The sequence below is a fragment of the Ranitomeya variabilis genome, chromosome 4 (assembly GCF_051348905.1).
Source record: "Ranitomeya variabilis isolate aRanVar5 chromosome 4, aRanVar5.hap1, whole genome shotgun sequence".
Classification (NCBI taxonomy): domain Eukaryota; kingdom Metazoa; phylum Chordata; class Amphibia; order Anura; family Dendrobatidae; genus Ranitomeya; species Ranitomeya variabilis.
In genome coordinates, this window is record NC_135235.1 from 265,949,911 (window position 1) to 265,972,874 (window position 22,964).

Genomic DNA, 22,964 nt, shown 5'->3' on the forward strand with positions numbered 1-22,964 from the left:
GCGCATTCCCCCAGACGCTGCTCGTGTGATCACGTGATCCGAGCGTTGCCAGGAGCAGCTGTCACTCGCTGACACCCCCCGCCCCGCCCATCCAGCGACCTCACGTTGCCGCAGGCTAACGTCAGAACGCGCCATCTTACTCCGCCCGAACCTTGAGGTCACCGGAAGTCTGCAGTCGCCATCTTTGTCCTCCCTTTGATGAGAATGTTGCCCCTACAGTGATATTTTCCGCTCCCTGTAGCTCACTGTGAGGGTTAGCTCCGCGCCCGGCCTCATACATCACGTGTTTTATGTAATATTACTTGGGGTTTTCTTTTTTCCCGTGGGTGTACTAAGATGGCGGCTCTTAGTACACCCTAAGAAGCGCGACCTCTAGGGGGAGGCTGAGGTTGCAGCGTCTGCCGTCAGTGTTCCCGTATCGCCGGGGAGGTCATTGAGGACCGAGGCCCTGAGTCTTCCCTCCGCAGCCATGCTCCGCCTGTGCCTGAGGCTCCGCGGCCCTCTCCGTTCTGTCCTCCCGGCCCGGGGGAATGGGAGCCAAGCAGGGCGGCTGCGGCGGTACCACACGGGCACAGGCAGCCGGCTCCGGGCTCTCACAGCGGCTCCAGCTCGGGGGTGTACAGCCCGGCTGCCGGGGCTACATGGACCGGAGAGCGGGCGGCGGTGGTACAGTCTGCCCCCACATCAGAAGGTGAGGACGGCACCGAGGCCGCGGAGGATCACAGGGGGCTGAGCGACCAATCACAGCGCAGCTCTCATCCTACCAGCGCAGAGTGGGACATGAAAGCTGCTCTCTGATTGGTCACTACTGACAACAGCGACCACTGACCAGTTGTATGGTGGTCCAGGCGGGTCTGATCACACATCTATGTGCGGCGCATCGTCCCGTCACAGGCGCAAACTCCTAGACAACATGTCCATTCTTGCTCCACAGTGACGGTCACGCTCTAGGGAGCGGGCACACAGTGCAGAAAATGTCTGAGCAGATTGGTCACAACTTATCTGCAGACAGACTCTGTGTGTGCATGGCGGCTCTTTGGGGTCCCCCGCTCACTGATGCAGTGGACTACTCTATGGGGTCCCCGATGCCTGGCTCTGTGGGGTCTTCTCCCTCCCTGCTGTATTGGGCGGCTCTATGGGGTCTTCTCCCCTCCCTAGTGTATTGGGCGGCTCTATGGGGTCTTCTCCCCTCCCTAGTGTATTGGGCGGCTCTGTGGGGTCTTCTCCCCTCCCTAGTGTATTGGGCGGCTCTATGGGGTCTTCTCCCCTCCCTAGTGTATTGGGAGGCTCTATGGGGTCTTCTCCCCTCCCTAGTGTATTGGGCGGCTCTATGGGGTCTTCTCCCCTCCCTAGTGTATTGGGCGGCTCTATGGGGTCTGCTCCCCTCCCTAGTGTATTGGGCGGCTCTATGGGGTCTGCTCCCCTCCCTAGTGTATTGGGCGGCTCTATGGGGTCTGCTCCCCTCCCTAGTGTATTGGGCGGCTCTATGGGGTCTTCTCCCCTCCCTAGTGTATTGGGCGACTCTATGGGGTCTGCTCCCCTCCCTAGTGTATTGGGCGGCTCTATGGGGTCTTCTCCCCTCCCTAGTGTATTGGGCGGCTCTATGGGGTCTTCTCCCCTCCCTAGTGTATTGGGCGGCTCTATGGGGTCTTCTCCCCTCCCTAGTGTATTGGGCGGCTCTATGGGGTCTTCTCCCCTCCCTAGTGTATTGGGCGGCTCTATGGGGTCTTCTCCCCTCCCTAGTGTATTGGGCGGCTCTATGGGGTCTTCTCCCCTCCCTAGTGTATTGGGCGGCTCTATGGGGTCTTCTCCCCTCCCTAGTGTATTGGGCGGCTCTATGGGGTCTTCTCCCCTCCCTAGTGTATTGGCTGGCTCTATGGGGTCTTCCCCCTCCCTGGTGCCCTGGGTGGCTCTATGGGGTCTCTCTCCCCCACCCCCCCCCATGTTGTATTGGGCGGCTCTATGGGGTCTTCTCCCCTCCCTAGTGTATTGGGTGGCTCTATGGGGTCTTCTCCCCTCCCTGGTGTATTGGGTGGCTCTATGGGGTCTTCCCCCTCCCTGGTGTATTGGGTGGCTCTATGGGGTCTTCTCCCCTCCCTGGTGTATTGGGTGGCTCTATGGTGTCTTCCCCCTCCCTGGTGTATTGGGTGGCTCTATGGTGTCTTCCCCCTCCCTGGTGTATTGGGCGCTCTATGGTGTCTTCCCCCTCCCTGGTGTATTGGGTGGCTCTATGGGGTCTTCTCCCCTCCCTGGTGTATTGGGTGGCTCTATGGGGTCTTCCCCCTCCCTAGTGTATTGGGTGGCTCTATGGTGTCTTCTCCCCTCCCTGGTGTATTGGGTGGCTCTATGGGGTCTTCTCCCCTCCCTGGTGTATTGGGTGGCTCTATGGTGCCTTCCCCCCTCCCTGGTGCCATGGGCGGCTCTGTGGGGTCCTCCTCTCCCTGCTACCCCTCTGTAACCACAAAATAACTGTGCAGACAATGTCGCAGACTCCAGGTAAAGACTCTTGGGTGAGGATGTGATGGACTTTCCCATAGACATGATCAGGGAGCGCCGTCCTCTAGTGTGCGAGTGCTGGCAGCTATGTGCAGCGTTTAATATCAATGTTGCTCCGAGCTGATGGCGTCATTAATGATGAGGATTAGTAACGACGGGATCGGCCCTGGTCCGCTGTGTCGTGTTATGCAGTTGGTATCCAGCGAGTTTCTGTGACTTCAGAGCAGACAGCAAGAAAGAGCGCGGACCCCCTCCCCCGGTCTTCTTGTTCGGCATTCATTGCTGTCTTTGGCATCCACCAGCCATTTTTAGCTTTGTCTCATTCTAGTTCCTTGGTGATCTTGGCCCCCCCATCCCCCACCGGTTTAGTATATTTTTAATGATGCATCACAAATGATTTCTTTCCCCCATTATATGATGTTGGGGGCACTCTGTGCTGGGACTCCCATCTGACTATATGGATGTTGGGGGCACAATGTGCTGGGACGGACCCTAGTCTGACTGGACCCGCATTCTCTCTCATAGGTGCCTTTGCCGGCTCTTTCCCCCACAATGCAGATGGGGACCATTGCTCGATGGGAAAAGAAAGAAGGAGAGAAAATTAATGAAGGGGATCTGATCGCGGAGGTAATCATGGAGGTGATGCCTGCGCCCTCCATCATGGGCAGAGTGACGGAGAGCGGGCGCCTTCATCCACTATGGATCCTGCAGCTTGGGCACAATCGCTCGGCTCTGACATGTTTTCTTATATACAGGTAGAGACGGATAAGGCCACAGTGGGGTTTGAGAGTCTGGAGGAATGCTACCTGGCGAAGATTCTCGTTTCAGAAGGGACAAGAGACGTCCCCATCGGGTCCATCATCTGCATCACGGTAGACAAGTGAGTGCCGGGTAGCGTGCGAATATTCTGTACGTAGAGGTTTAACAGCTTATTACCCAAAAGATGGAATAAAGTGTTATTCCAACGCCGCTCACGTCACGTCTATACACACCTATGTGATCAACAATGTAATGAGCGGGACAGGTGCGCACGACCGTCGGGTGAGATGATCATCAGCGCCGGAGTCATGATATCGTCGGTTGTGGCTCTGACACCTCCTAACGTTTGGTGCAGGACAGGGGGCTTGGTGTAGGAGGGTCTGCAGTATATTGGCCCCCTGAGGACGTATCCTACTAATACATATATCTTCATTTCTTATGCACAGGCCAGAACTCATTGATGCCTTTAAGAACTACACCTTGGACTCCGCAGCTCCTGCAGCCCCGGCCGCCGCACCACCAGCTCCTGCACAGCAAGCTCCTGTTCAAGCCCCCGGAAGCTCCTATCCCACTCACATGAAGGTAATCCAGACATTGACGTCGTCCAGCAGACAAGGGACAACGTCGTGGTGTCCATTAACAGCATGTTGCATATTTTCTGCGGATTTTTCGTCTGGATTTTCAGATGGAAAATTTGCATCTTCTTGCAATAACAGCACACATGGTGGATAATTTCCAAATTTCTGCGTGCAGAGTCAATTTTTCTTTTTACGTCCACCATTTGTCAACTCTGTGCATAAGGTAAAATCGGTGGCAAATACAGTACAGATTTCTCTCTTCTGTCCTGTCTGGACATAGTGTAAATGTCTGCGGGATGTGTCATTGACCAGGTGGCCATTCAAGGTTACATACAGATGTCATGTTGCACTATCGCCACCACCAGGAATGGTTTTCAGGAGGCCGTATCCCGTATTGTTCATGTTGGAAGGTCGTCAATCGGCAATCTGACGTCACATCATCATTATTGTCTGTGGTCTGCAAGGATCACCAGGAGAGACTCCAGTGCAGGTGCCTGCAGATCTGGGGTCGCATAGATGCTGCAATCACGTGATTATATGGTTGCTTTATTGCTGTGCGTTTTCTGCAGCGCTTACCGGTGAATACTGAGTAGACTCCTTTACTATTGATGCCGTCGGTGGATTTGTAGCATATCATCACTGTTTTCTCTTGTTGCACAGATCATGTTACCCGCACTGTCACCTACAATGACCATGGGCACAATACAGAAATGGGAAAAGAAGGTCGGAGAAAAGCTCAGCGAGGGAGATCTGCTGGCAGAGATCGAAACGGACAAAGCCACCATAGGTATCTGCCCTGAGACACGGGGTGGAATATAATAGGGTTTATTTTATCAGTCCGGGAGGAACCGGTGATCCTGCTTAAAGGGGCTGTGTCACGATGGACATTATGGCTTATCCACCTCTGCGTCCTGCACCTTATCCAGAACTGGGTCCTTCCAATCTAGTAGTGAACATAAATTCCCTTAAAAAGCAAATTTTATTATATATCCATATAAAATTACACCTATCCCAGTGTTCTGGCAAAAAAGATCTGCCAAAAATAGCTAAAAAAGTGACCACGACTGGCATATACCCTACAATATCCTAACTGTCACCTGCCTTGCTGTGGAGGTTGGCACCCTAGATACGCTTTTTTGGCGCCCCCACTCAACGTGGACTACCCCTCACTGCCCTATCTCACCCTGATATACAGGTGGGAAAACAATGATAACACAGGCCAACAAAAAACAACTTTTTTTATGTTTCTTTGATGAAAATAGGCAAATATTACTAATTTTGGGTCGAGAAACTCAAATATACCCACAGAATTGTTTAATTAGCTCTCGTTTTTTAGATACACGCCATGGAAGTATGTGCTGTAGGTAGCGAGAAGAATTCATTACAAGAGTATAAATTGCACAGTACAGTACACATATTTAGTATCGCCGCGTCCGTAACGACCCAACCTATAAAACTGTCCCACTAGTTAACCCCTTCAGTAAACACCGTAAGAAAAAAAAAAAAAAAACGAGGCAAAAAACAACGCTTTATTACCATACCGCCGAACAAAAAGTGGAATAACACGCGATCAAAAAGATGGATATAAATAACCATGGTACCGCTGAAAACGTCATCTTGTCCCGCAAAAAACAAGCCGCCATACAGCATCATCAGCAAAAAAATTAAAAAGTTATAGTCCTCAGAATAAAGCGATGCCAAAATAATTATTTTTTCTATAAAATAGTTTTTATCGTATAAAAGCGCCAAAACATTAAAAAATGATATAAATGAGGTATCGCTGTAATCGTACTGACCCGACGAATAAAACTGCTTTATCAATTTTACCAAACGCAGAACGGTATAAAGAAATTCATGAATAGCTGGTTTTTGGTTATTCTGCCTCACAAAAAACGGAATAAAAAGTGATAAAAAATGGTCACGTGTCCGAAAATGTTACCAATAAAAACGTCAACTCGTCCCGCAAAAAACAAGACCTCACATGACTCTGTGGACCAAAATGTGGAAAAATTATAGGTCTCAAAATGCCACGTATATAAGTGCCACGTATTTAAGTGCCACGTATAAGTGCCACGTATTTAAGTGCCACGTATAAGCAAAGTAATGATGGTAAGCAGTCTTCACAAGTGGAGTAATTGGTCTTCTTTGGTTGGCAAATGTCACATAACCACACACGTAACAAAAATTGTTAACAATATTTGCACATTTACGAGGCATTTTCAAAGTGTAAATTCTCTCCACAAAATTACTGCAACAAGAGAAAGAGACTTCAATTAGTACAAACTATGCAGACACAATTTATAAAATGGCTGACATTGGTTCAACAGGTCTGTAATCAGGTTTACCAATACACATTTGTTGAAAATTCAAAATTTCCCTATTTTCCTGCATAATAATCTTAAATGACCTGTATCTCAGCAACAAGAGCTAATAATGATTTTTAAGTAACATATTCGTTTTTAGGATGCTAAAATTATTACAAACCAGCTATTTTCATTTCAGAAACATTTTCACTGTTGGCCAGTGTAATAGAACAGAAATGAAAAAAGCAAAAAAACGGTCACAAAAAAATTAAAAAAACTAAATATAATAAAAATAGCAAAAAAAGACCAGAGCAGGACACATGCCACCATTTATGATTACAATCTCTTCATCAGCATGGTTGCTAATTGCTATTTAGTAGCAATGGGTATATTACCAGCCTTGCCATATACAGATAACAATACAGCAATACAACAGTATCAATGTACAAAAAAAGAAAGAAAAATGCCCATACAATACTATATAGAGCCAAACCCTAGCAGAAATGATTATCTAGTAGTCTGGACAATGCCCATAGATGGGGCCTGTGACAACAATAATCCATATAGAATGCGCCGTTAAGCTGCATAGTAGTAAAGATGGGAAACACTTATCCTGATAATGTACGCCTCCACGCGTTTCCCCGTGGTGCGGTTCATCAGGAGGCCCGTCATATACATCAGATACCAGATGCCATAGATATAAAGCATAACCGGCGGTCCACATCGGGCGGAGTTAAATACCCCCGTCTATACCATCGCTCCAATCAGCACCATCACTAATCAGCGATGGCCGAGAAAACTGAGTAATCAGATGTTACTTGCCATGCCCCAACGGCGGATCTCCCACTCCAGCGTGGAGCCCCAAGCATTACAGATACCCGGAAGTAGTCCCCCCATTGAGAGTGACTAACACCAGCGTTCCATCCTGCGGCGTGCGTTCCAGCTCAATGCGCAGGACCGGAAGCAACGTCTCATTACCCCTGTCTGTGATGCATAGCGTGAGACACAGAGCACTGTGCATGCCTATTGGAATTAACCCGCACAGCACTACTGAATCACTTTTTGCTTATACAGAGCCGGGAAGTCCCCTCCCATTCCACCTAAAGTAACAACTGAGATTTATGTACCGATCCCAATATGTTGAAGTACCGGGAAAATTTTGATACATGCATAAACCCCAGTGCACAATCTCACAGGGTAAGATATGATAGTGATACTAAATATCCATCACTACCCAATTAACCCAGATACATAGGGGAACTTTTTTTTATTTTTAGAGAGGCGAAAATTGTAATTAAAGGACAACGGCAGTCTTTCTTGATAAAGGTATGCAGTATAAAACATACAAATTCTGATAAAACCCACAATGAGGTGCATGTACACACATGCCATAACATGCCATTTTGGTTCAAAAATATATCCCCCACCAATAACACCTCTCACGAGCACAGAAATGAATCTATCAAAAAATAAGGAAATCAAATAAAATAGGTTTATGACAGATACTCATTAAGCCCCCTCGGGGATAATGATTGCAACCTGTACATCCATTCTGTTTCCTTCCGTTGGATGGCTTTATCTAGGTTACCACCCCTTATTTTAGGTCTAATCAATTCCACCATATTAAAGGTAATTTCTTTCAAATTGCCCCCATGTACTTCATTCACATGACGGGCCACCGGGGTGTCTCTTTTATTCCTTATGTCACCCACGTGTTTCTCCAGCTCTTACCCTCAGTTCCCTAATCGTTTTACCGATGTAGTCTTTCGGGCAGGTGCATGTGGCTTTGTATACAACACCGGTTGACTTACAATTACCAAAGTCTCTGATATGATATACTTTCCCGTTTGCTGCACTGCGAAAGGTCTTACACTGTGTCATCATCGAGCACCTCGAGCAATTACCACATTTGAAAAAACCATTCGGTTTTCTGTCTAACCATGTACCCTCCTTCCTGGGCTTCTCATACAGACTGTGGACCAGGGTATCTCCAATGGTCCTCCCCCTTCTGTACGTGATACTCGGTTTAGGAGACACCAGATTACTCAGATTGGGGTCAGCAAGTAGGATACCCCAGTGCTTACGAAAAATCTGGAATACCCTATCTGACTGCCCATCATAGGTGCCGATCATTCTAACTACATTCTCTGTTGTTTCCCGATCCCTTTTCACTAATAGGGACTGTCTATTAGTTGTTAAAGCCTCCCTAAATGGGCCATCCAGCATATTCTTAGGGTAGCCTCCTGCTCTAAACCGCCCATACAGGTCCTTTGCCTGCTTCTTAAAAGTCCTAACGTCTGAACAATTTCTCCTAATACGTAGGAACTGCCCTTTCGGTATTCCTCTCCTTAGGGGCAAAGGATGATGGCTTGTCCATTTCAACAAATTATTAGCCGCAGTAGGCTTACGAAAAGTACATGTATCAATCCCTCCATCCTGTTTTTTTGACATGGTCAGATCAAGAAAATTTATACTGTGCTCATGGTACTCAGATGTGAACCTCAAGCCTATCATATTGACATTGATGCTCTCAACAAACCTGCAAAACTCATCTGCAGAGCCCGACCAGAATATCAGAATATCATCGATATATCTGGCCCATAACGTGATGAAGGGGCTCCACCACGCTTCCTCCTCCCCAAAAATGAGGGTTTCCTCCCACCAGCCCAGGAAGATATTAGCATACGTGGGGGCACAAGGGCTCCCCATCGCTGTACCCCTGAGCTGGTGGAAGTACTTCCCACTAAACAGGAAGTAATTGTGGGTCAGGACAAACGATAATAACCTAAGAACAAAAACATTATGCTCACCACACTCCACCGCCCTTGTCTTTAGAAAATGTGCCACAGCCTCCCTCCCATACTCATGTGGGATGCTGCTGTACAGTGCCTCAACGTCTATCGACGCTAGCAATATGTCATCCCCCACAGTAATACCATCCAGCATAGATAATAAATGGGATGTATCTCTCACATGAGATGGAAGTAATGTGACAAATGGTCTCAATACCCTGTCCAGGTACACACCACTATTCTGTGTAAGCGAGTCGATCCCAGATACTATGGGACGACCCTTAAGGGGCATCAGACCCTTGTGCACCTTGGGCAGGGTATAAAAAGTTGGTGTTATGGGTTTTTCAGGTAGCATAAACTTATATTCACTGTCAGATATTAAACCTCCTCCTTTTTCCTGATCCAGAATATCCTCCAATCGCCTCCTATATTCATCTGTGGGATCTTTCCTTAAGACCTCATATGTATCATGCTCATATAATGAGGCATGGCACATATTCAAATATATCGGATGGTCCATTATAACGAGGTTACCCCCTTTATCTGATGACTTTATGATAATATCCTTATTCTTCTCTAGCCTTTTCAGGGATGCTCTCTCATCCTGGGTCAAATTACATGCCCATTCATGACTCTCATTTTTGATCTTAGACAGATCATCCTCCACCAGTTTCATAAAGATGTCTATGCTGGTGATATCACTGATGGGAGGCATCCTGGTACTCTTATTCTTTAAATCCGTAAAAGGGCCCTTCCCTCGCACCTGATCATTCTCACTTAGCAGATCCGTCAGAGTACGCCAGCTCTCAATGTCATCTTCCGATATGCCTAGCCTCCTACAGTGCTCTATATCATTCTGCTGAAAAAACAGTTTCCATTTCAAATTTCGTCCGAACAAGTTTAAATCCTTCACCCATCTAAAGCAATCATATGAGCCTGTGGGAACAAAATTTAGACCCCTTCCCAATAAGGAGTAGTCCTCTCTAGTCAATACATATGATGAAAGATTAATGATTTCACCTTGCCCTACAATGCTTTTCTCCTCAGATCGTAACCCCCCATGGGACCCAGGTCTAAAAAAGATGATGATTGAGGTACTGATGAGGAGGTAGACAAAGAAGGTGTACCCTGATGCAATCTGGGCTCTCTGCCACCCCCTCTTTGTCTGTGCTGATACCTTGGCATACGCCATTTTCCTCGTGACTGTTTACCCCTTCCTCTAGACGTGGTAAAACTTTCTGTTCTTTCTGTGTCCGACGTGTCTACGTCCGATGATGACACCTCAGATTGAACACCACTCTGGTAATCGTACGCTCTGTTTTCTTTAAACTCACTGAGGTCCCGTGTGAACTGTGTGTGCTTCCGATCTTTCAGATTAGATTGAAATCTCTCCACAGATGTCTGCAGTGTATTCTCACGTCTAGTAAAATCTGGGTCTGCTTTATGTTTCTGAACTTTCTCAATCAAACTGTTCAATTTTTTAGTTGACTCCTCAAACTGCTTCTTCTCTTCTATAAGAAGGAGTTGCATAAACCTTATTGACGCCTCCACTGACTCCTTCGTCCACGCTGCCAATAACTGGGGGTTAGCTGTTCTAGGTGAAAATTGTATACCTATACGGAGGCCCTTGGGGACAATCCTATTTTTTATATAGTTTTCCAACCCCTTTGTTTCCCACCAAGATTTTATATTTTCTTTGTAGGCTATATATAATTCCTTAAAGAGCGTTTTGAGGGATGGATTCTCTGCGTTTTCAGCCGCCTCGTAATTGGTAGAAAAGACCTGATTAGCGTCCTGTGCCCATAGATCCGTATTAATGGGGTTAGACAAAAAACTGGCCATGTTATGAATTAATGAGGTAATCTAACATATCTAAATAATCATGGGAACTCAGAAAAACAGTAGTGAACATAAATTCCCTTAAAAAGCAAATTTTATTATATATCCATATAAAATTACACCTATCCCAGTGTTCTCCTGGCAAAAAAGATCTGCCAAAAATAGCTAAAAAAGTGACCACGACTGGCATATACCCTACAATATCCTAACTGTCACCAATCTACCATGCCGACTGGTGCCCGATGGCAATGGTGAGGGAGGTGGCCGTGAACCTGCGCATGTAAGCCACCTCTCCTGTGGTCGGGCAGCAGTGGGAGTCGGGGGGGACCCCTGTTCTGGAGGCAGGCAGTGGGAGTCGGGGGACCCCTGTTCTGGAGGCAGGCAGTGGGAGTCGGGGGACCCCTGTTCTGGAGGCAGGTAGTGGGAATCGGGGGACCCTCGTTCTGGAGGCAGGCAGTGGGAATCGGGGGACCCCTGTTCTGGAGGCAGGCAGTGGGAATCGGGGGACTCCTGTTCTGGAGGCAGGTGCACATCCCGTTAGGTATGTGCTTCCCATCAGACATATTGCAGAGGCATTTGTCCTTATCGCATGTCCAGGCCTCCGAAGCTGTCAGAAAGTGATGGGTTAATGTGGATAATTGATTATATTACAGACAAAGGATTAATAACATTCATTCTTTACACTTTGCAAGGTTTTGAAGTACAAGAAGAAGGGTATTTGGCCAAAATCCTGATATCTGAGGGCACCCGTGACGTTCCCCTCGGGACCCCCCTCTGTATCATAGTGGAGAAGGAGTCCGATGTCGGAAGCTTTGCGGATTACAAGGAAGCGGCTGCAGCAGTGGATATTAAGCCGCAGCCGGCCCCGGTACGTAACAGTCACCAACCATTGTAGAAGTAAGGCTTTGTGCACACAGAGATCTGACGCGGGTCCGAAAAATATTGAAAAAATCCCCTTGAAAGACTCTTAGTATTTAGTTCTGTTGTGAAACTGCTTTGCTGGTCAGGAGTTCGGTCCTTTAAAGGGAACCTGTCACCCCCAAAATCGATGGTGAGGTAAGCTCACAGGCATCAGGGGCTTATCTACAGCATTCTGTAATGCTGTAGATAAGCCGCCGATGTATCCTGAAAGATGAGAAAAAGAAGTTAGATTATACTCAGCCAGGGGCGGTCCCGCTCCGATGGGTGTCTCAGGTCCGGTACAGCGCCTCCCATCTTCATTCCATGATGTCCTCTTCTGGTCTTCATGCCGCGGCTCTGGCCCAGGCATACTTTGTCTCCCTGTTGAGGGCAGAGCAAAGTACTGCAGTGCGCAGGCGCCAGAAAGGTTAGAGAGGCCCGGCACCTGCACACTGCAGTACTTTGCTCTGCCCTCACCAGTGCAGACAAAGTACGCCTGCGCCGGAGCTGCGGTGTGAAGACCAGGAGAGGACGTCATGGAATGAAGATAGGAGGCGCCGGAGCGGACCTGAGACGCCCATTTGACCGGACCGCAGCGGGGACCGCCCCTGGGTGAGTATAATCTAACCTCTTTTTCTCCTCTTTCAGGTTACATCAGAGGCTTATCTACAGCATTACAGAATGCATTACAGAATGCTGTAGATAAGCCCCTGATGACGGTGAGCTTACCTCACCATTGATTTTGGGGGTGATCGGTTCCCTTTATGCGTTTTTCTGTTTCAGGTCTTATAAAAATTCCTGGTGGCAAATGGTCCAAACTAGCCACTGAACAATCAATAGGCTTCATGGAGAAAAAAAAATTTCTCCAAAAACTTTTCAGACACTTCTTCAGGAAACAATTCCATAACGTCTCAAAAAAAGAGCGTTTCCTGAGAAGGTTTCCACTATAAATCTCGTTCTTTGTGAAATCCTCTATGTGCACATAACCTAAGGCTCGGTTCACATCTGCATCGGGAAGGAATGCCAGCATCTTACAATGTCGGGCTCTGCGGGTCTCAGCATTGCTTGTTTTTAGTCTAGGATCAGGGCTTCCTAATGCAGAAGTCTTCGCATCTCGCACAGAAGTTTGCACCCTCAAATGGCAACTCGAGGCTGCGTACATGGGAATTGCTGCATGATTACATGCAAGTCCCGGCATCCCGAGCCTGAAGTCACAGTGCAGAACCTCTCCTTACTGCACTAATGGCAGGTCTCTTGCCCGTGTCCTATATCTGAGCCCCCTGCGGCCCCCGCACCCGTCTCTCCACACCAGAGAGGCTCTGCACAAGTCTCCACCTAAATGTCATTTTCCCCTCCATTTATAACAGAAGGCAGAACACTTTGCTGGATCTGTTGCACAATGGTTCCCAGCGGAGCCAGGGAGACATCACTGAATTATAGGGACCTCGATTTCCCACTAAAGTCTGTATCTCTGACAAGTCCCCACCCGTGCCCATCCATCACCAGCCAGCTGTGGTAGATGCCACAAGTGACTCCTGCAATTCTAAGGCTTGCTAAATTCTTTAGTAACCTGTCGCTTCCCAGCAATTTCTGTTAGAGGAATCCCCTAAGAAAAATGACAACTACAACACCTATCCTCCGTCCTGTTACCCAGCCAGGAGCTGTATCAGAGAAACGCGCAGATTATTGGTTCTTTACTAGTTGTGCCTTTTCTTGTTCTCACATGGAGCCATGTCTGTCTTGCAGGCTGCAGCACTACCTCCTGCTCCACCTGTATCTGCCGCTCCTCCCGTGTCTGCACCAGCTCATCCCCCGGCTCCGGCATCCAAGGGGAGAGTGTTTGTGAGTCCTCTGGCTAAGAAGCTGGCAACAGAAAGGGGCATCGATATTAAGCAAGTCCGGGGTAAGTGCGGCGTGCCCCCCGCCATCTGCACCACCTGCCATAGAATACAATGTCGCCTGCCTGCACACTATGACGTAGTGTCAGGCGAGCCCTGCAGACATGGCGCCGTCCTGGAGGCGAGTGTATGCGGGTTTTATCTGACATAGGGCTCTTTCATAAAAGAAGGGGTCGTCCCAAGTCATTTCATGCCCAGTTGTCATTCTTGTTTTCCGGTAATATTCCAGGTACGGGGCCGGACGGCAGAATTACGAAGAAAGATATCGAGTCCTTTGTTCCTCCCAAGGCCGCGCCGGTCAGTGTACGTATCAATCCCTGATACTTTATCATCAACAATTACATATTAACTCCTTTCTGACGGAATAGTACGTCCAGCACGATTGGCCGCGCTCACGGGGGGAGCGCGGCCGATCGCGGCCGGGTATCAGCTGCCTATCGCAGCTGACATCCGGCTCTATGTGCCAGGAGCGGTCACGGACCGCCCCCGGCACATTAACCCCCGGCACACCGATCAAACATGATCGTGGTGTGCCGGCGGTACAGGGAAGCATCGCGCAGGGAGGGGGCTCCCTGCGGGCTTCCCTGAGACCCCCGGAGCAACGCGATGTGATCGCGTTGCTCCGAGGGTCTCTTACCTCCTATCCCTGCAGGCCCCGGATCCAAAATGTCCTGCAGGATTACTTCCGGGTGCCGTGCAGGCGCTGGTAAGCCTGCACGGCTGTATGTCAGATCGGTGATCTGACAGAGTACTGTGCAAACTGTCAGATCATTGTTCTGTGATGTCCCCCCCTGGGACAAAGTAAAAAAGTTTAAAAAAAAAATTCCCACATGTGTAAAAAAAAAAAAAAATCCTAAATAAAGAAAAAAAAAAAAAATATTCCCATAAATACATTTCTTTACCTAAATAAAAAAATCAAACAATGAAAGTACACATATTTAGTATCGCCGCGTCCGTAACGACCCCACCTATAAAACTATATCACTAGTTAACCCCTTCAGTGAACACCGTAAAAACAAAAGAGGCAAAAAACAACGCTTTATTCTCATACTGCCAAACAAAAAGTGGAATAACACGCGATCAAAAAGACGGATATAAATAACCATGGTACCACTGAAAACGTCATCTTGTCCCGCAAAAAATGAGCCGCCATACAGCATCATCAGCAAAAAAATAAAGTTATAGTCCTCAGAATAAAGCGATGCCAAAATAATTATTTTTTCTATAAATGTTTTTATCGTATAAAAGCGCCAAAACATAAAAAAAATGATATAAATGAGATATCGCTGTAATCGTACTGACCCGAAGAATAAAACTGCTTTATCAATTTTACCAAATGCGGAACGGTATAAACGCCTCCCCCAAAAGAATTTCATGAATAGCTGGTTTTTGGTCATTCTGCCTCACAAAAATCGGAGTAAAAAGCGATCAAAAAATCTCCCGTGTCCGAATATGTTACCAATAAAAACATCAACTCGTCCCGCAAAAAACAAGACCTCACATGACTCTGTGGACTCAAATATGGAAAAATTATAGCTCTCAAAATGTGGTAACGCAAAAAATATTTTTTGCAATAAAAAGCGTCTTTCAGTGTGTGACGGCTGCCAATCAAAGATCCGCTAAAAAAGCCGCTATAAAAGTAAATCAAACCCCCCCTTCATCACCCGCTTAATTAGGGATAAATTAAAAAATTAAAAAAATGTATTTATTTCCATTTTCCCGTTAGGGCTAGGGTTGGGGCTAGGGTTAAGGCTACAGTTAGGGTTGGGGCTAAAGTTAGGGTTAGGATTACATTTACGGTTGGGATTAGGGTTAGGGGTGTGTCTGGGTTAGAGGTGTGGTTAGGGTTACCGTTGGGATTAGGGTTAGGGGTGTGTTTGGATTAGGGTTTCAGTTAGAATTGGGGGGTTTCCACTGTTTAGGCACATCCGGGGCTCTCCAAACGCGACATGGCGTCCGATCTCAATTTCAGCCAATTCTGCGTTGAAAAAGTAAGACAGTGCCTTCCGAGCTCTCCCGTGCGCCCAAACAGGGGTTTACCCCAACATATGGGGTATCAGCGTACTCGGAACACATTGGTTAACAAATTTTGGGGTCCAATTTCTCCTGTTACCCTTGGGAAAATACAAAACTGGGGGCTAAAAAATAATTTTTGTGGGAAAAATTTTTGTTTTATTTTTACGGCTCTGCATTATAAACTTCTGTGAAGCACTTGGTGGGTCAAAGTGCTCACCACACCTCTAGATAAGTTCCTTAGGGGGTCTACTTTCCAAAATAGGGTCACTTTTGGGGAGTTTCAATGTTTAGGCACATTAGTGGCTCTCCAAACGCAACATGGCGTCCCATCTCAATTCCTGTCAATTTTGCATTGAAAAGTCAAACGGTGATCCTTCCCTTCTGAGCTCTCCCATGTGCCCAAACAGTGGTTTACCCCCATATATGGGGTATCAGCGTACTCAGGACAAATTGTACAACATCTTTTGGGGTCCATTTTCTCCTGTTACCCTTGGTAAAATAAAACAAATTGGAGCTGAAGTAAATTTTGTGTGAAAAAAAGTTAAATGTTCATTTTTATTTAAACATTCCAAAAATTCCTGTGAAACACCTGAAGGGTTAATAAACTTCTTGAATGTGGTTTTGAGCACCTTGAGGGGTGCAGTTTTTAGAATGGTGTCACACTTGGGTATTTTCTATCATATAGATCCCTCAAAATGACTTCAAATGAGATGTGGTCCCTAAAAAAAAAAATGGTGTTGTAAAAATGAGAAATTGCTGGTCAACTTTTAACCCTTAACTCCCTAACAAAAAACCATTTTGGTTCCAAAATTGTGCTGATGTAAAGTGGACATGTGGGAAATGTTACTTATTAAGTATTTTGTGTGACATATCACTGTGATTTAATTGCATAAAAATTCAAAGTTGGAAAATTGCGAAATTTTCGCCATTTTTTTTCACAAATAAACGCAGGTAATATCAAAGAATTTTTACCACTATCATGAAGTACAATATGTCACGAGAAAACAGTGTCAGAATCACCGGGATCCGTTGAAGCGTTCCAGAGTTATAACCTCATAAAGGGACAGTGGTCAGAATTGTAAAAATTGGCCCGTCATTAACGTGCAAACCACCCTTGGGGGTGAAGGGGTTAATTCTCTCCCGTCTCGTCATGGCGGCTCGTAATACGCCGGTTACGTCCATTATTTGCCCCCGTGAGAGGATCTGGAATCGGACTTCTATCCAGCCATGATGGTAAAGCTCGGTGCTGCTTATTCCTGATCATTTGTCTGCCCGTAGGCTCCCGCTGCGCCGGCTCCTGCACCACCATCTCCCGCCGTGGGCGCTGTTCCTACTGGAGTTTTCACCGATATTCCTATAAGCAACATCAGGAAGGTGAGAGCATTCATCTGACATCTGTCATTATACATTGTCGTCGGTCGTAGGAAAATGAAAGATATATAAAGCTGCTGCCTGTAATTACTATTGATGCTATCCAAAATAGTGCAATATTTATTTCTTTAAATAATAGGAAATTGTAGGCACGGCAGTTTTTTAATATACTCCTACCCTGTGGGTTTAAACCGTCAGGCATGACCGATCCACCGGACGGATAGATGCGACGCTCCTAACCTTTCTTGTACGGAGCTGGCTCCTCTGTGCCACACGGCCGTGCCCATAGGGTCTCACTAACGTCTCTGACCTCCTCTCCCATCTCTGCCCGCAGGTGATTGCCCAGCGGCTCATGCAGTCCAAACAAACCATACCTCATTACTATCTGTCTATCGACATAAACATGGGAGAAATACTGAAGTTAAGGAAAGAGTTAAACGAGGTGACAATATTTCGCGCTGCGCCCCACACCAACATCTGCATCAGCAGTGACCGCCATGTCACGGATTTTCATATCTTCCTGTTTCACAGGTTACAAAGTCTGAAAACATTAAGCTCTCGGTCAATGATTTCATTATTAAGGCCTCAGCGTTGTCGTGTCTGAAGGTGCCCGAGGCGAACTCCTCCTGGCTGGACACCGTTATTAGGCAGTAGGTCCGGCTGTCTGGTGATGAACCGTTCTGACGCCGCTCGGTGTGTCTAATCTTATCTGTATTTCTAGAAACCACGTGGTGGACGTCAGCGTGGCGGTCAGCACCCCCGCCGGTCTCATTACACCCATAGTCTTCAATGCTCACATAAAAGGCCTCACATCCATTAGCAAAGATGTGGTGTCCTTAGCGACACGGGCACGAGACGGCAAACTAAAGCCCCATGAATTCCAGGTATGTACCACAAAGCAGAAGTTATTAATTGCTGAGGGTCTTTCCTCTGGGTCCCAGACCGATTCTGACTACGGGGTGCTGCTGACCTGTCCTGAATATAACAGAGGTGTGCGTGCTCAAACTCTATTCATTCATTGTCTATGGGACTGCTGGAAATAAGAGAGCGCTGTCCTCTGCTTTCTGTAGCAGTCTCATAGACAGTGGATGAGACTGAGGTCGCACATGGGCACCATTACATTATCCCAGTATTGGCATTGCTGGGGGTCTCAGGGCCTCGTCAGTTAGTAAGTTCTCCCCTTATCACTGGGCTACTGAGCTTGGAGACTTAGGTGAAGGAGGCATCTACAGTGTTCATTAAAGGTCCAGGTTTGGAAAAACTTGGCTACTTTTTACCAAAACGGCACCCCACCTTTCCACCGGTTGCATGTGAAACTGTAGCCGAGCCTCATTCACTTCAATGGACCCAGGTTTGTTTTTGGAAAATAGCCGTCATGTTTTCCTGATGTAGGAGAGGGTAAAGCCATGAGATAATCATGAAGGTTTGTGTGCGATGTAAAATCATTGAAATAAAGGTATAAAATCCAAAGTGACCTCAGCCATTTAATCATAATCATCCATGTGATCTATTCTAGGGCGGGACCTTTACTGTCTCCAACCTGGGTATGTATGGGATCAAGAACTTCTCTGCAATTATTAACCCCCCTCAGGCGTGTATCCTGGCTGTGGGAGGATCGGAGAACAGACTCGTGCCAGCCGATAACGAGAAAGGGTAAGGATGTTATGTGGCTGCCACGGCAGTCTGTAAATACCCGAAAATACATTTACAGTAAATCTGAGTGACTGTAGATCGATTTATCAACACTGAATAAACATTTTGTCCATCATGTAACTGAACTGGCAAGTGCTCCGAGGGCAGAACCAGTTATGGCAAGTGCTCTAGCTCTGTACACTATATCTGCCTCATGTCGCCCCTTGCCCTCGGTGGATGGCTGTTTTTGAAAGAAGAAAAAAAAATGGCCACATTTTCCCTGAGCTTTATTTCTTGAACTTGTTCCAGGTTTGATGTTGCCAATATGATGTCTGTGACGTTGAGCTGCGATCACCGCGTGGTGGACGGAGCCGTCGGTGCTCAGTGGTTGGCTGAATTCAAGAAATTCCTGGAGAAGCCGACCACCATGCTGCTATAGATTGCTGGATCTCCTCCCTGTGGGTCATCTGCTGCGCTCATAGGACTATTTATATGCTCCTGTCTCCGAACACTCACATGCAGATACGTAACTTTTTTTTTTTATTTAAGCGAACAAATGGGGAAAAAAAGAAACCTAATTGTGTGGCCGTACAGATCACTCCAGTGCCGGATCTCCTGAGAACTGTGCTGCGTCCAGGTCCTCAATGTCTTCTCACAAAGGTCAATGTTTCCTAGATGGTTTTAAATCCTTGCTGTCAAATCAGGTCCACTGATTATATGTACGAGGTCTGCAGATTTTGGCAATGGATGAATAAAGGTCTGTTTAGACGATGAGACAGATTTATTATTTTATCACTTCCGAGGAGTAACAATTCGTTAATGCAGTATCAGAATATGTATACTATTTATCAGCCATTCCAGATTTGTCGGGGTTCCGTGAAGTGTGGATCGCGGTCAGGTAAGTGAAGATGCCGTCTTGTTCCCAATCCTAGAACAACGTGACATGTTCTTCCCGGTGCAGGAGCGAGCTGGGCTTTTCTTTTTACATCGTTGCATTAAAAGGATTTACCAGAAACGTCCAAGGATGAATGACAGCTGAAGGAGTGACGGAAACTGTATGAATTAGAACTGTGGATGGTGGTGGGAATGATCCGTTTTCAGCACTACACCACTATTTACAGTGTGTAACACCTATTACTCGTACAGTATACATATTTGCAGACCAACTTTGATATCTGTAGCGCCTTACGATATATTTTAAGGTATATATTAATTTCCAATTATTAGAGGGAAAAAAACAATCCTTTTATCAGTTTCCGCACCATTACATGTGGTATTCTGCACCATCACTTGGCCTCAACTTTTCTTCTTTTTCAAAGTGAAACTTTAGGCTATGCACACACGTAGAATGATCCACTGTGGATTTTTCCACAGCGGATTTGATAAAGCTGCAGGGCAAAAACGCTGTGTGTTTGCTACAGATTTATCTCGGATTTACCGCGGTTTTTCTGCAGATTTCACTGCGGTTTTCTATTGGAGCAGCTGTAAAACCGCTGCGGAATCTGCAGAAAGAAGGGACATGCTATGGAATGTAAACCGCTGCGTTTGAGTGTTTTTTGTTTCCCATAGGTTTACATTGTAATGTAAACTCATGGGAAACTGCTGCGGATCCGCATCGTGTACACATACCCTTAGATTTTTACTTTTGCTCCATTTTTATGCAAGATTATTTTTGGTCTGCACTACAGTATGGGGGAGGCTTTCATTATCCATGGATTTTAGGCTACAACATTCTATTCTGCAATGACAGTAGTGGAGTACACATTTAATATAACTTTTGTCCTACATATATGTACTTAAAAACAGCCTTGACCCATATTAAAGCTTACAGAAATTCGCACCAAATGGACATTTTCTGCTATTTTGATTAGTTTATTGTAGAGTCCACCAGTAAATAAAACCAGAAGAACATTGACACTGAAACAAGTGACCAGAGGTTTCAGCCTTTGCACAGAATTGACATTCTGCATACGTGAATTTCCATATATAAATTATCTGCAGAGTGTAGATAAGAATTATCCTATTTAATTCTCTGTACTTCTGGTGTTTTGTATTTTCCATGTAAATTTCGGAAGGAAAATCCACAGCAAATCTAAGGTGCAAACATCCCTCCAGCGTTCGCTGTGCATAGACCTCCATTACTAACGCATGCCAACGCAACGATACCATGCGTTAGTGCGATTGTAGAAAAAAAGATATTGGGCATCAGCAGATCCATTTAATGGATGGCACTAACGCGATATGAACCTAGCCTAAGGACACATTTATACTAAAAGAATTTTGCTGTTAAATGATAGCTAGTCAGACAGGTTGGCAGCACTTTCATGTTCAGAGAACATTACCGCAATCGTGTGCGCATAAAATACCACTAATAGCTGCATGTTCACACAGGACAAGGTGCTGCCAAGAACATTGATTTTACAAAAGGCTTAATAATCATTTCACCTGACGAAAGACGACCTCTGCTCATTTGTCGGTGGATTTGTAGCTTATTTAGGCAGAACAACAATCTGCAAGTGAACATTCCTGAATCTTCAGTGTGAATGCGCTCCAGCTCCTGGACACCACCACAGCGCTGTCGCCTTTAGGCTGCCGTCACTCTGTCATTATTTTACATCAGTATGTGTAAGCCAAAACCAGGAGTGGAACAGGTAGAGGAAAAGTATAATAGAAACATATGCACCACTTCTGGTTTTGGCTTACAAATACTGATGTAAAATACTGACCAAATACTGCTAGTGTGAAGGCAGCCTTACATCTATTGTGCTGCTTTAGATTTACCCATTTTGGGTTTAGCAATTGGGTGTGAATATGTGGTACTAAACTAATGGTGGAAAATAAAATCACAGGGTGTCGCAGGTGCTGAACTCTACACTCAGGCCAGAACACTGCAGCGCAGCTGTGAACAATCTGAAGACATTACCACTCCACTGCTACAGGGATATTAGGCTGTGGTCTGGCATCGTACTGCAGGCTGTCGGTAGGTGCAGCTATAGCACGGACATGGAGACGGTCAGGCTGCTGTTCGCTTTGTTGTACTTTGCAGTAACCGTATCTTCATTCACCAGCGTGGGGAGATCTAAGCACAATCTGTATGTTCCAGGGACTTCAAGCAGCAAATCATCCTAAAAAGTAAAATAAATGTAATTGTCTGATTTATTACTGTAATCCACACTAAAAAAAATCTGAATACTCAGGAAAGTTGTGGGAACAAAATAAAAGCAAAACAGTGGCCACTTTTGACCTTGTGATAGGTTCTCTTAATTTCCAGATCTGTTAATATTCCCTCTAACACATCATTTCTGAACCAACTTCTCTTAGGGTCATTCACAGACCAAGGATGGACCTTAAGATGTGAGGACTGGCTCTGCATCCTCTGACCCAAATGTTCAGTCCTGTTCAGGGGACCTTCAGCACATCTTAGGCTACGTTCACATTTGCGGTGTGCGCCGCAGCGTCGGTCGCCGCAGCGTCGCCGCATGCGTCATGCGCCCCTATATTTAACATGGGGGCGCATGGACATGCGGTGCACTTGTGTTTTGCGCCGCATGCGTCACTGCGGCGCCTGCGTCCGGGCGCAGAGGACGCAGCAAGTTGCATTTTTGCTGCGTCCAAAATCAATAGAAAAAAGGACGCATGCGGCGCAAAACGCAGCGTTGTGCATGCGTTTTGCCGCGTTTGCGTTGTGCGTTGCGGCGCCGACGCTGCGGCGCACAACGCAAATGTGAACGTAGCCTAAGGGCCTCTTTCAGATGTCAGTGTGTCCGATACGTGTGGTGATAGGTTTCACACGTAGACCCATTCAAGTGAATTAGTCTGTGCACATCAGTATTTTTCCACAGACAGTGTGTCCATGGGCAAAACACGCTGACATCAGGTCCGTTTTTTTTTTTTTTTTTTTTTTTTTTTTTTTAACAGCAGCACTGGCCGCAAAACGTGCACACAGATGTCATCAGTGTGACACGTACCGGCTCCTGGCAAGCAGCGGTAATGTTAGCGCTGTTTCTCGGCACCGGGTGCTGGAGTCAGCTCTCATCATTAGCCCTTGCTCATGCTGCGATCAGCGATAGCAGGCGACAATGATGGGAGTTATATTCAACTGAAAACAGCGAGAGCAGACCATTCGTGTTGGCAAATGTAGAAAAAGGAGGAGGGAGCAGTTCCAGCTTCTGGTAAAATATCAAATGTAGTCTTTATTCCATCAAGGTTTGAAAAATCGGAAACAGGATGGTCAGCAAGCAACGCGTTTCGAACACGATTTTTCTTTGTCAAGCTTGACAAAGAACTAGTACTGGAAATATCAGGACGTTTGAAAGAGCCCTAACATAGTGGTCTGTACTCGGACCATAAATGTTGGATGTGTAAACTGGCCTGTGAATC

At 46.4% G+C, this 22,964-nt stretch overlaps 2 protein-coding genes across 7 annotated transcripts in view; one reads left to right on the forward strand and one right to left on the reverse strand.

Annotated features, from left to right (window-relative positions):
- Positions 1-165: 165 nt before the first annotated feature.
- On the forward strand, positions 166-19,358 carry DLAT (dihydrolipoamide S-acetyltransferase). Of its 3 annotated transcripts, XM_077249762.1 has the most exons (15): positions 190-691; positions 3,022-3,123; positions 3,252-3,376; positions 3,702-3,837; positions 4,494-4,620; positions 11,460-11,635; positions 13,414-13,570; positions 13,795-13,868; positions 16,860-16,955; positions 17,287-17,394; positions 17,484-17,602; positions 17,674-17,836; positions 18,469-18,605; positions 18,894-19,042; positions 19,134-19,358. In XM_077249762.1, exons 1-14 carry the CDS (start codon positions 470-472, stop codon positions 19,021-19,023), a joined length of 1,872 nt encoding a protein of 623 aa, XP_077105877.1. In that variant the 5' UTR covers positions 190-469; the 3' UTR covers positions 19,024-19,042; positions 19,134-19,358. The 3 variants fall into 3 exon arrangements, with proteins under 3 accessions (XP_077105876.1, XP_077105878.1, XP_077105877.1); XM_077249761.1 differs by having other exon boundaries at positions 166-691; positions 18,894-19,358; XM_077249763.1 differs by having other exon boundaries at positions 189-691; positions 13,795-13,862; positions 18,894-19,358.
- Positions 19,359-19,576: 218 nt separating this feature from the next.
- PIH1D2 (PIH1 domain containing 2) overlaps positions 19,577-22,964 on the reverse strand; it is a 34,338-nt gene continuing 30,950 nt past the window's right edge. For all 4 annotated transcript variants that reach the window (XM_077249781.1, XM_077249778.1, XM_077249782.1 and 1 more), the window contains exon 6: positions 19,577-21,709. In XM_077249781.1, the coding sequence (XP_077105896.1) occupies positions 21,575-21,709 (135 nt within the window). In that variant the 3' untranslated portion in view covers positions 19,577-21,574. The remainder of the gene's footprint in view (positions 21,710-22,964) is intronic.